Source organism: Topomyia yanbarensis, chromosome 3 (assembly GCF_030247195.1).
Source record: "Topomyia yanbarensis strain Yona2022 chromosome 3, ASM3024719v1, whole genome shotgun sequence".
NCBI classification, from domain to species: domain Eukaryota; kingdom Metazoa; phylum Arthropoda; class Insecta; order Diptera; family Culicidae; genus Topomyia; species Topomyia yanbarensis.
Genome location: NC_080672.1, coordinates 302,290,293 through 302,304,032, shown reverse-complemented (window position 1 = coordinate 302,304,032; position 13,740 = coordinate 302,290,293). Strand labels below are relative to the sequence as shown.

The following is a 13,740-nucleotide window of genomic DNA, read 5'->3' as shown; positions in this document are numbered from 1 at the left end:
AGAATAGGAATAACCTTAGCATTTCTCCATCTTTCAGGAAAGTATGCTAATTCAAATTTTTTAGTGAATATTTTAATCATGTATCCCAAGATGATTTCAAGAAGGTTCATAAGAGGAATTCCACGAAGATCCGTCCGGAAATCTTTAAAATCGTGACCGACCATCTTAGATTCCAATGAAACTTTACACGTTTCACCGTCATGCAAGACTAAATATTTTCCACAGGTAATAAGATTATTTTGACTCAAGAGCAACTTTTCAAAAGGGCGTAAACGTTTCTACGTGTATGAATTTCATTTTTTTTTGTTCGATTACTGTATTTTATACAGCAAAACTATCTGAAAACGAGTTACAAGGAATGAATACTTCTGTCTGAAAAAAAATATGCACTGAAAAAAATGTTGTGTCATTTTTCAAAAAAAAAACAAAAATTTATGATAAAAATTTAAATTGCGAAAAAAACCCATTTTTTAAAAAATTTTATATTTTGTTACCAAAAACCTAAAGAGAAAAGAAACATTTTGAATGTGATTGCATGATGGAGAAAAAATCGGTAAAAAAGTTTTCCTAACAATAACTTCGTACATGTTTTTAAATTTCATACTAATAGACATACAAAATTGTAATTCTATTACAGAATATAATTCTAAGCACCATTTAAAATTAAAATGCATTTAACAAAAATCTTCCAAAATGCGATAGTTTTCGAGATATTTGAAATTTTGCTCCTTCAAAAACAATTAATTCGTGTAATTATGCTCTTTTTAAAAGTTATTTGCGTTACCCCATCAAAAAATGTCAAAAATTTAATGTTTATCGTTTTAAAGACGTAAAAGCAACTTTTTTAGTGTATTTGGATCCTGGAGAAGCTTTCAATAAAAAAGTTTTCCTAACAACAACTTTTGACATTTTTTTATAATTCTTACTATTTTCAGTCAAAAATACAATTTTCTTTTTGAATATGATTTTAAACGCCATTTTAAATCGAAATGTTCTTAACAAAAATTTTCTAAAATGTAGTAGTTCCCGAGATATTTTAACTTTTATTTTAACAACAGAATTATTTTGTTTTATTACGACCTTTTCATAAGATAGTCGCGTTTCTCCATTAACAATAATAGGTTTTTCAAAAGGCCCGTAAACTTTCCTGCAACTTTCTCTTTGACATCAAGGCGATATTGTGAAACATTTTAAAGTTACGATTTTGCTGCATAAAATACAGTAATCGAACAAAAAAAATGAAATTCATACACGTAGAAACGTTTACGCCCTTTTAAAAAATTACTCTTGTATCAAAATATTCCAATTGCCAGAGAATATCATGGAGATTCATACAGCGAACACACCTGCAAAGTTTCGTTCGAATCGACGATGGTCATATTTTGCGGTCGGCCGGTTTCTCATGGAATCCCTCATAACCTGGAGCTTTCATATTTTTCAACCCTTCTAGATGATAAATTGATCTCATAATACTTTGTTTCAATAATTTCGTCTAGAGACAATTCTTGATTTGGAACATTTTCATATTTTTGTAAGACTTCGTTTGCAGTAGGACTTACAACATGGAGATTAAAATTATGGAAAACTCGAAATAAATTTAGGTTCAAAAATCAAACCCAACCCACAACTGGGGCAACTTCCCTACATTTACCCAGCCGCTTAGAAATACTTCACCTGTCCACAATTTGTTTTGCAATCCGTGATACCAAAGACCAACTAGTAATCATTTTTTTTCGTAGGCTGCCTTCGCGTTAAAAGCATATTTATCTCACAAAAACAATCTGTAGATCCAAACGCTGTTGTTAATTTTTGTGTGAAAGCCTCATGTTCCATAGGTGTACTACCACATGCATGCTTCCCTGCTATCCTATCACTTCTGGGCATCGTACCCTTTCTCAATCGTAATGTCTTCCTCCCGTCCCATATTGTAAATTTCGCATCTTTCACTGCGTTATTAAATAATTTGGATAAAAAACAAACAACTTTCGCCGAATTCTGAGAGGTGAAAAAATTATGATTTATGCTGACATAATGTTTTTTGGTTTCAATCGGGACAAATGTTTTAAAATATATGCTGTAACCTTTAGGCGAAAGAACCATATGTTTATTTGTTTAACAGTAAGGCAATTCCAGTAAAGTAATCAGAATCAAATAATTATAGTTGTATTTCTAGGCATCGCTGTCAGACATGGTGAGATTATTTTGGATTGCATTGTTCATATGATCATGTTACGCGAGGACATTCCGGCCCCACCTGAAATTCCCAACGAGAACATTCCGCCACAATATACCACAAAAATATCCTCGTGTTCTGTTCCTACGAACATGCAGTTCCTATTGCTCACTAATATTGGCTCTCCTAAATTCTCTCTCTCTCTCAGATCCATTACTCTATGCGATTTAAAGTTGTCCAAAAAACCTTCCCATGGAAGTGCAAATCTAGCAAAAACCTAACAAAAGACGAAAGTTGTATCATAATAATCGGTTTGGTTTACAAAAAACATTTTGTCAGTTGAATCATAAATTATCAGCTTCCGAGAAATAGAAAGTTTGTGATGTTGCAGAGCCCTTTTCTAACCAACTTACTGGCAAACGCGAATTCACATTTTCAAATAGAACACGATCAACTAATATTAGTGAGAACTTGGAAGCCTCTCTATCTCACGCAGTGTGCTCTTGTATTCTTGAACACTTCTCTACCATTGCATAATACAGATATAAACTAAAGTGAGAATGATACGATAGAATAATGTAACTATGAAAATTATACTAACCTTTGCATACGAAAAGAAATAAGCAAATAATTGCAACCGTCAATGATCTGCAAAGTGTAACGAAGTTTGAGTATCTTTACATTCACTACCCTAATAGTTCAATGCCAAAAACAACTCTGTACTATCCAAACAAACCAAAGCCTAACCAAAACCGTATCAAACCCAAATCTGACAAAATGTTTTTTGTATACACACAGATGACGAATGTTTCTACGTTGGATTGGGTCACGCCGGTCGCATTACCAAGACAGACAAAAAGTCCACCAAGGAGGAGGATTCGTTCCGCTGCTGTCCATCCAAGGCAGAGAAGAATACCCGCGTAACGCAGATGGCTGCCCAGAAAATCAGCCGTCGTGATAGCGCAGAAGCCGAAAGCCAGTTCGCCTTCAAGGAGAAGAAGCTGTCGGAAATAGCCGATGCAACAGCGGCCACCGCCAAGGAGAAGAAAGCCGCCCAGGCCAAGAACACGATCGAGGTCAAGGTGAAGGGAAAATCCAAGACCAAGGCCAAAGGTAAAAAGGATGATGAAGACGATGACAATGATGGACTGTTCGGCAAATTGGGCTGGTGGTAAATGGTTGCCACAGCCACACCCAGTGTTCACCTATTTCTTTAAACACAGAGTACCTTACCAGGCCCAAACCAAACACCAACGATACACTATTGAAACGCGAACCTTGTTACGCTTGATGAAACTAAACTAAACCGATCAACCAGTTAAACTGTCAGATAGAGTGTGAGAATGCCTCTTACAGGAATAGTTACCCACTAAAAGACCAAATCGAAACGACCTCTCCTGGCAAGACACCATACCATACTCTCTATTTTCCGTGTGTGTGCGCAAAACCGTCCACCATGAACCAGACGTTTTCTAAAACGAAATCTCTTCATTCTCTTTATTTTCCCCGCCAGATGCACCTAAGTAAAGTGTTGATTGGAGTTACTATCTGACATCCCAACTATCATAAACAGAGAAACAGAAAGAAAGAGAGAGAGAAAAAAAGAGAGAAATATTTCTTAAACTAATACAATACTGATTAGAGTAAATAAGTAGCACAGTGACGAGAAGAATGTAAACCACTTTTGAAGAAGAAGGTCGAGAAATAACTTAGCTTAGGCTTAGCTTAGTAAATAAATGAACCAAATTCAACCACACAAATCAACCTGTGACGAAGCTTGTCATTACCAGTAATGCAAAATCATCGAATCACACTAGCACGCACCCAAACAATAGAACGCAGTAGTTTACTCTCTCACGCACACACACACATACACACACGCACTGGAGACACAATGTGAAAGCAATCGATGCATATTGAAACCTCGCACATTTTCGGGCAGAGATATTTTTTTCGTAAACTCTACTGTTTTTGTTCATTCTTGAATAGACTGCAAGTTTGTTATTTACAAAAGATATATTTACTACGAGGACAAGTACACTAAGCATGTTTTTAGGACAAAATATTTGACTTGTATTTTAGTTTGCGCAAGTAACACTAATTTAACTAGATAGGATCATTTTCTTTAAATAGTAACGCATAGCTAACTGAACGGTAGACTACATGCTGAGTGCAAAACGATATTTTTGTTTGTCAAATTCTGTACGCGCTTGCTCAAACTACGACTACCTACAACGCACACGCACTACGCACTCGCACGCACACACGCTCTCTCACGCAACTCGAAACTAGTTGATATGGAAGCATCTTCGGTGAACTATGCTAATTGGTACAGTTATTTAACAACATACACGGTTGACGAATTTCGAAATGTGTACAGATCTCTTAATCATGATCAAGTAAGAATATAGTTGTAATCGAATGTTTATCGACGTAAATCCTGATTGGAACAGTCTGGGAAGCAAGCAAATGCATTGTGCTCACACTGCCTACACACGAAAAGAAAACAGTGATGAACACTAGTATGTAAATAATCATTGGCATGTGTTAGTTCTGTTAGTTCTTTGACTTACCAGCTAGTGTAATATACTGTATGAATTGTCTTGTTGATTAGATTTGTAATCGAACAGAGAACGCGAAAACTGCCATCGGAGGAAACACGACACATTCGCCCTTCTTTTGTCCTACGAAAATTGGCAATGCTCTTCCACCGTTCGGATATACTAAAAAAAAATCAATCTATTCATTCCTTAATTTTTGTATTTCTTCATCAAACAAACCTCTGTCCTGAACCGCCAACAATGTTTACTAGCGATAGATGGTATGGCAGTTATCTCCTTCGGCTATTTTTTGGGCATTTTTTCTGTAGCTTATTCGCTGAAACGGAATTTGCAGAACTAAAAAAATTCAACGATGCGAACAAACCAAACCTTCAATAACATACATAACAATTGGAAGGAGGCGAGAAATAAACCGTAATAAATGAATGATAATAGTTAGAAACACAACAACTCCCTTTAGAGTTGCCCTGCACTTAGTATGCAGGTGAAACAGTATAACTAAATAGTGTATACGAAAGGTGGTTTAAGCGTAGCCAAACTAAAACTTTCAAAGCTGAACAGACTTGAAATATTTCTTACACGGAAAAAAAGTAAACCCGTTCTGAATAATGATAGCTAGAGACTAAGTTTCAGGTAAAAATCTAAGCGAAGTCACTGTGACTAAACCGCTATCAAAACCGGATTTGAGTCAACATTAAAGAAGGAGATGCAAGAAATTAGGCGACTAGTGAACTTATTTTATTACTGTTATTGCCTTACTTTTTTCTATATTTTTTAAAAACTTTAAACTAATAAAGTTTTGATTAACGCCAAACTAAGCTTGCCCGAAGTTCTATCAGTTCAATTTTAAAACATTGTCCCGAACTTCTGTACAACCTGTGATTATTAGCCTACTGCAAGATGTAAGTACCAATTACGATAGTAGTGTCGTATAAACAAGCAAACTAAACTTTCTACTCCCCCCCCCCCCTCAAACTCTAGGTGACTTGATGAACGAGTATGACGTGGTAGACTGGATAGCGGACCAGAAAACAGATGAAAGTATCGCCGAAGTGGATCGTGATGATCTTCTTAAATACATCGAAACCAAAGACTTCCTAGCTGTAGTATTCTGTAAGGAAACCTTCATATCGGTCTTAAAGAAAAAAAATGAGTAAAACCATAATTCTATTCCAGATCTGGAAGACGACGAAAACAGCCCCAAGATACTGCGGCACATTGAGCTGATAGATGACGAAGCGTCCGACTACGGCATTCTGCTGGTTAAGTGTTCGGATCGATTGATGGCCAAGAAGTTCGGCTTCCGAAATCCCCCCGGAGTTACGTACTTCCGCAAGGGTAAAGCGATCAACTACGACGGTGATATCGATGATGAAGAGGAACTGCTAGATTGGTTAACGAACCCGCAGAACATGGAAATGACAGATCACATCGAGAAAGTTAACCGAAAAATGTTCCAAAAAATACGACAGGCTTCGGATTATCTTGCTGTGTTCTTCTGTAAGTCCCGTGATGTGTTTGCCTTTTAGAGAGGTTATACAATTACTCTGAACATCGTCAAGCTAATCCCGGCATGGAGGGCCGAGTGTCATATACCATTCGACTCAGTTCGTCGAATTCGTCAAAAGTCTGTGTGTGCTTGTTCTTGGAAAAGTTTTTGCGCCGACCCAGCACACGTTCAGCAGTTAGACCATACTACCGATTTCATCCATTTTGTGCCAGAGTGAGGAACTCTGATCAGAGAAGATAACCCTTAACCCTACTCCTATTAACTCCACCAAGCAGTTCGACGTTTGTCTGATCTACCGGATTCCACTTGAAATGACTACTTCGGGGGGAGGGTAGGCGTGCTTATACACTTCGCTTGATTCCAGGTCTAGCTAGTCGTACTAGTTCGCTGGTCTCATAACCGCCATGTCAGTCCTACATGGCTACTGGCTTGTGGTTCACTGGTGCTCCGATGACCCTATACTGGTGGCTTGTCGCATTCGGTGCTACTCCGCGTAGTCCCCAACGGTGCTAGCCTACCCTGGGCGGAGAGTTCCCCGACGAAAGAATGTCTCCCGCAACCGTTGACGGACGCGTCAGTCTTGCTTCGATGCAGTCCGGCAGAATGCCGAGGTCTGTCCTGCGATTCCGGGTGGAGGATTGCGTCCGGTTCACTGGTGCCCCGAAGAGCTTTCCTACTCCGACGAAGAGTTCCGCGGCAGCGGAAGATCTTCCGAAACCGATGCTACCCGGGCAGATGCCGAGGTCGGTCCTGCGATTCTGGGTGGACGGTGACTTCCAGTTCACAGGCGCGCATTTGTCGGTGCTACCTCCCGATCTACTCGAACTAGTCCCCGGCGGTGGGCCTAGCCTAGTCCGACGGTACTGACGTTGAAAGTTCTCTAGAAATCGTTTTCTCGATGCTGGTCGGTTAGGTGCCGAGGTCAGTCCTGCAATTCCGGGGGGAGGATGACTTCCGGTTCTCAGGTGCCCCGACGACCTACCATCGACGATGCGTGCCTTCAGTCTAGTCCCCGACGGTGGATCTATCCTACTCCGGTCGCGCAGGGTGGTCTAATTTATCTCTCTGCCGTAGACTGATTTGTCGAGTGCCAAGGTCGGTCCGGCGATTCCAGTTGGAGTGTAACTTCCGGTTCCTCGGTTCCTCGACGACCCGAGGCCGTGTACTACTACGTTGCTGGTCGCTGCTCCTCTCCCCAGCTTCGTTGTAACGCTGACATGATCTGAACGACTGTTCTGTTCACCGCGTCCCATTTTTCGTTGTCCGCGAACATTCTTTGCACAATATTATTCAGGCTCAGGCGTTACCTCTGCATCACCGCACGTGATGCAGAACGACGAACTTGCATGGCCGAACCCACTCAGATACTTTTTGAAACAGCCAGACAAAAACTGTGTCATGTGAAAATCCACCTCGCCGTCCGCTATGTTCACCCACACCGGCAGGCATCGAATTAGTCGATGGGTCCATCTACCGTTGACAGCGTTATCCCACTGATGTTGTCACTTGCTTAAGATGTCAGCGCGGGCTCGTTTACAGACTCCTCTCGTACCTCGATCCCTATAACACTCGCTATCTTTTTCGAGTAGAAGGTTTATGGGAATCGTTCCAACTATCACGTAAGATGCCACTGATGAGATATGCGCTAGACACCCGCATGGCCATCATCCTGAACGTGCTGTTCAGCCGAGACGTGTTCCTCTTCGTCTGCAGTACCGTCACCCTGGCAGGTCCTGCGTATCTGAGCATCGATGTGAAGACACTCGCCAGTAGTCGTTTTTTACTGCTGCTGATCGCCAAATTGTTGTGCACGATCCGAGAAAGTACCGAAATTACTTTTACGGCCCTCCCGCATGCGCGATCGATGTGGCTATTAAAGTTTATCGGGTCGTCTATCATCACTCCTGTCTAACTTCCCGCTTTTAGTTGATGATATACTCTCCGACCGAAATTGTTGCCTGTAGCACCGCCTTTCGGTTGCTTATCATAACCATCTCGGTTTTGTGGTCAGCTAACGTCAACTTCCGCACGCACATCCAGTCTTCCACAACATCTGTCGTCTCCGTTACGAGTACTTCTACTTCCTCGATTGACTCGTCGATCACTAGGAGCACCACGTCGTCTGTAAAACCGACAATCTTCACGCCCTGAGGAGGCTCAGTATCAGCACTCCGTCGTACATAGCATTCCAAAGAGTTGGGCCATGTATGGAACCCTGTGGAGTGCCCATACGAGTACGGTTACACTTCTTTTTCCGGCGTCAGTTTCATAGATCAGTTGCCGGTTCTGGAAGTAAGTCCTCCGAATCCTACTGAGGTACTCGGGAGATCTCAGACTATGCGGTGAATCGGCGATTGCAGCCCAATTAGCGCTCTTGAAGGCATTTTTTGCGTCCAGTGTAACCACACCGCAGTAACGTTTTCTTCTTCTCCTTTGCTTCTGCGTAGCTTCCATAGTTTCCACGACCGCTCTTATGGCGTCCACAGTGGATGTACCTTTTCGGAAGCCGAACTGCACATTGGATAGACCATTTTCTCACTTCATGTGTGTTGTAAGCCTGTTAAGGATTAATCTTTCAAGCATCTTGCTGACTGCAGGCATATCGGCCTATATGCTGAAGGATCTCCTCCAGGGGGCTTGCCTGGCTTCGGCAACAGCGCAAGCTTTTGTCGCTTCCTGATATCGGGGAGGTTTCCATCGACGATGCACTTTTGCAACGCGGTCATAAACATATCCGGGCTCGATAGGATTGCTATTTTCAGAGCCATGTTGGGGATACCGGCTGGTCCTGGTGCCTTCTTGGTTCTCAAGGCTTTTGCAACCACTATCAGCTCCTTGTTGGTTACCCGAGCTTCTTCTTCGTAGTTATACTGAGTCCCGCATGGCGTGGGCGGCCAGCCCATCGGTCCATGCGGTGGAAATAGCGCTTCTCCGATGACTCATCCTCTCCGGGCACCTATCCGGTGGTACTGCCAGTCCTCTTATCTTCGCCATGGCAACTCTATAGGCATCGCCCCACGGATTTGAATTGGCGTTGCGGTAAACCTCCTCTAAACAGCTTTTCTTACTGAGCTTGATTTCCTTGTTAAGTGCGGCTCTTGCCGCCTTAAACGCTGGTCTTAGAGCATTTCCTTCAGCGACCTTGTGGGCGAGCCCGCAGTAAAAAGGCGGGCATCCTCCGGACTCGCCGAATCCTACCATTGCACGCTCTTGCTAATACCGTTGTCACTTCAAGGTGATTGTACTCACGCCTCAACGCTTCAACGAAGACTTCGAACTTCGTTGTTTTCCACCTCCGCTCGATTGATTGGGTCACACGTGCTTCCGACTGTCTATTGCTTCCGATTGTGTACCGGATCGCTTAGTGCTCGCTGTGGGTACTTCCCTCGTACACTAGCCAATTTAAACATCCAACCTGTCCGCGCTGCAGAAGGCAACATCAATAACTTCGCGGCATCTACGTTCAGCTTTGCAAAGGCCTCGAGCAGACTACTCCCCCTTGAGTTGGTAAAGCGGCTGCCCCATTCTACTGCCCAAGCGTCGACAAGGTCTTCTGTCAGCTTACCGACCATTTCTGTGAATCGATCGGTCGTCCATTGATTTTAGCGATTACGAAGCCTTCATCTGCACGATAAACCCCTTCCTGAAGTTGATATTTCCCCACCGTTCAAATCACCGCTGATTTTGCGTTATCTGCTATCCAGTTTCCATCGCTGGCCGGGATACGGCAAGGCTTCGAAATGATAGCTACATCTCATTTAGACTGCGCACAGCTTGCCGTAGCAAATGTTGTGCTGTGTCGCAGTGGTTCAGATTGATTTGCGTTACCTCCACTGTGACTTCGATGCATTCTCCTATTTGAGCACCGGACATGGTGTGCCTCCTGTAACGTGGTTGTTACCTTCATCGGTTGCACAGATCAGGCATCTCGGAGCCTGGCGGCAGTCTTTTTCCTTGTGGCTTTCTTCTCCGAAACTTCTGTATATTTTATTCCTGTCAGGTCTCGCCAGGAGGCCGAACTCTTGACACTTGAAGCACACTTCCGGTCGCTGAGAGACAGTCAATGGACATACCGACCAGCCAACTTTGATCTTCCTAATTTTAAGTGCCTTGTTTACTGCTTCGATTGGAAGCCTAACCGAAGCTGCTTGCCTACCGAAAGGTTTCTTCCTCATTCAGATCGTCATCTGCATTTCTTCAAGCTCGTATTGTTCTTTTCAAAGCTTCTCTAAGCTCTTCTTCCGAGGACATTTCATCCAGGTCCTTACATTGGATGGTTGCCTCCGGACACAGGGCTCTCACTTCCACCGCTTCGCCCATAGCTTTCTCGGTGAGCTCCTAATAAGTAGAGCTATTTGACTACTTCTATTGAAACTGAGGCTGCGGCTGCTGGTGTTGTTGAGGCTGCTCGTCGTGTTGAAGCTTCGGCTGCTGTTTCTCTTGGTCGTGCTGTTGTTCGCTTTGCCAAGGTGGTGACCTCGTTATACCACTTTTGGCGAAGGGATTCGCCGCGTCTGCTTCATGTGCGTAAGATTCTTACTCCATGTTTTTGGGTTCCAACTCCGGGCCGCTATCTCGACACGTTATTCACGGCCGAGTAACGTTTTGTAAGCTCCCGCGCAACAGCTATGCTATACAGTGGTTTACCACCCAAATACCAACGGATCCACCTTGGTAAAGCTTGACTCGGGGGGGGGGGGGGGGGGGTGGGGGGGTAACTACAATTCATCACAGGTACATAAATAACTCTCACGGGATTGTTTATTGACAATGCTTTACTATAGCCTCTGCTACGGTAAGCGCCTTCGTACTGCCGAAAAGAATAAACCGCACTGGAGAGAACCAAACGCACTTTGTTTCTCGGTAAAACGTTCGGTTACGAATGAGTTCTGTGCTGTTGATCAGTGATCAACCTTTGTTTCATCACATTCTCCTACCCTACAGATAGCGACGATTGCAAGCAGTGTCCCCGCGTTCTGGCCGAAATCGAACATATTGATGATGAAGCCGATGGAGCCGGTATCAACTTTGTCAAGATCGATGACAAACAGATGGCCAAAGACTTGGGAGTATACGCCCTGCCCGGTATTGTATTCTTCAAACTCGGTTCGAAAGATCCGGTCATCTTCGCTGGAGACTTGAACGACGAGAACGAAATTCTAAACTGGTTGATGACGCAGAAAAACCCTGGCGGAGACATTATCGAAGATTTGAACGGATTGAAACTGCTGAAGCTGATCGAGGAATCTAGCTCCTTGGCAGTCTATTTTTGTAAGTAGAAATTACGAAAATTAGTTAAATGTTTCTCAGTTTTCTAACTTTTTAACGACGGCCACAATGACATTGTATCTTTCGCACGATGAATAAAAAAACTGCACACTTCAACTAACACGATTTCTAGGGAACAAGACAACTTGCGATATTTGCAATTCAAAACTTGCTAAGAAACAGCGGAAGGTGAAGGAGCGTAGGAGCTTGTTGCGCGACATTGTAGCGGAGGCAAATGAGGAAGTAGCCACTGAGGAACCACCTGCACCTGAACCTACAGCAGCACCCGATTCAGCAGAGGGTATAACGGACCCGTTTGACATTCCATGGCCTGTGTTCCAAATAGTGCTCCCATCGTCATACTCCATATTCCCACAATCGAAGCAAGCCAGTCAGCCCGTTCGACTCATTGTTGTGTATTCTCAGTTCTAACACCCTTTATTTGTGTATCCTTGTGTTGCTTTTTATTCGATTACCGAGCATATCGGCGATACTTGACACGCTTTCTAATAGCTATTGTCTTTATCCTTTAGACACCGATACTTGCGAGCAATGTTCCGGAGTACTAGAGTCACTGGAAAATATCGATGATGATTGTGATCGTCACGGAATTATGTTTGTCAAAACCGATGACTTCACCATTGCGGAACACTACGGAATCTTTGAATATCCGGTGATGGTCTATTTCGAGGACAACATTCCTAACGTGTTTGAAGGTATGAAGTTGGTGCTTTCCGTAGAGTATTCGGACATTTCAATTAACAATACCGTTTTAGGTTCGTTGGACGAGGAAGAAGAAGTACTCCAATGGTTGATCACGCAAAAGACCGAAGATCGGATAGAGCTGATCACGCGGGTGATGCTGGAATCCATGGTGGAGGAAACCCAGTACCTTGCAGTATATTTCTGTAAGTACACAATCTTTCCGCCTCCCTCTGCATGCCAGTTCACAGCACATATACGCAACAAAATGTGCACATTAGAATATAGTTATTAATTCTTTTTACTTTTACCGTTCCCAAAATCACCAACTGAACCAAAATCGGTTACAACTTCACCAACCAAATTATTCACAATCGCAAATATATTGCCAGATAAAAACAAATCACCTTCCTACTGCCGAAGTTTTTGTTCAGCTGAGAACATTCGTAAGCGACAGGAAATGACTAGGGTGGGCATATCAGGTATTATCAAATCCCCGATTCAAATCATAAAACCGCATTCAAAACATTAGGATTTCTTTCCGCTTCAGTCTGGAATGTAACCTTCAATGTTTCCTTATACTGCCCATAATGTGCTGTTGCTCCGCCGCCCTACTGTTACAAAGATTTTTTTCTTTTAGCAAGTGTGTGTACATATTGAAACCATCCAATGTAAAGATATTTACTTGATTGCAGCAATCTGTTAGAGCGCATAACCCGAATTATTCCTATACATACAAACTGTGCTCCCTGACGAATGAACCAACCTCAACGCTTCAGACTACAGTTCTCTCGCTCTAACCATTGAATAAAACTCTTCGGCAGTCTTGTTTATACCCTCTTAATAACTTCAGCTAACTGACGCATGCTTTCGCCCACACTTTATTTAGCGCAAGATCATGGTAGCCTGGCAACGACAGAGATGCTATAGTAGCGGAACTATTCGTGTCTTGTATAGGGACCGCTGTAAAGGGATGCATACCGCTGCTAGTACTGCTCGGAAAATTATCTCGACCTTACATAAGATAGGCTCATTAGTTTATCGCTCATTGCACAGTGGTCCAGAATGCAAATTTAGCAGGAATTTTGAGATTTTACTAAAACTAAACAACTTAGCCTTATTAAGTCTTTGGAGAAGTTTTCGTAGTTTATGAGCCCCCTCTTTTTGTTAAAACAACAGTTAGGGTGGTTCAAATTTTACCAAGATCAAAAAATTAACTTTTTAATCATTCTAGCTAGAGCCAAACGAAGTTGTAGAACGACAAATTTTGGAAAAGTTTGCTGAAGACATGTAAGCTATATCTGTCATACTTTTTATTTTACAATAAATTAAATTAAAGTCGGAGCTTAGGGTGTTTCTTCGAAATGCAATGTTATTCCAATAACTTTTGCTGTATTTATTAATAACTGAAGTAGTCTTCAGATAACTTTAAGACTGTTTCAAGGTAAATAATTTGTTTCATAGCACTATATATCTAGCTATTTGCGTTGAAAAGTTATGAGCACTTTTCGCCAAAAATGGGGTTG

At 42.4% G+C, this 13,740-nt stretch overlaps 1 protein-coding gene across 7 annotated transcripts in view; it reads left to right on the top strand.

Moving 5' to 3' along the window:
• The window catches only part of LOC131690704 (uncharacterized), a 142,657-nt gene that overhangs the window by 102,554 nt on the left and 26,363 nt on the right, over positions 1-13,740 (top strand). For 3 of the 7 annotated variants that reach the window (XM_058976640.1, XM_058976639.1, XM_058976645.1), the window contains 7 exons: positions 5,716-5,847; positions 5,911-6,234; positions 11,189-11,515; positions 11,646-11,813; positions 12,046-12,228; positions 12,289-12,420; positions 12,607-12,696. In XM_058976640.1, coding sequence (XP_058832623.1) covers positions 5,716-5,847; positions 5,911-6,234; positions 11,189-11,515; positions 11,646-11,813; positions 12,046-12,228; positions 12,289-12,420; positions 12,607-12,696 — 1,356 coding nt within the window. The remainder of the gene's footprint in view (positions 1-5,715; positions 5,848-5,910; positions 6,235-11,188; positions 11,516-11,645; positions 11,814-12,045; positions 12,229-12,288; positions 12,421-12,606; positions 12,697-13,740) is intronic. The other 4 variants (XM_058976643.1, XM_058976642.1, XM_058976641.1 and 1 more) reach the window with 3 other exon arrangements.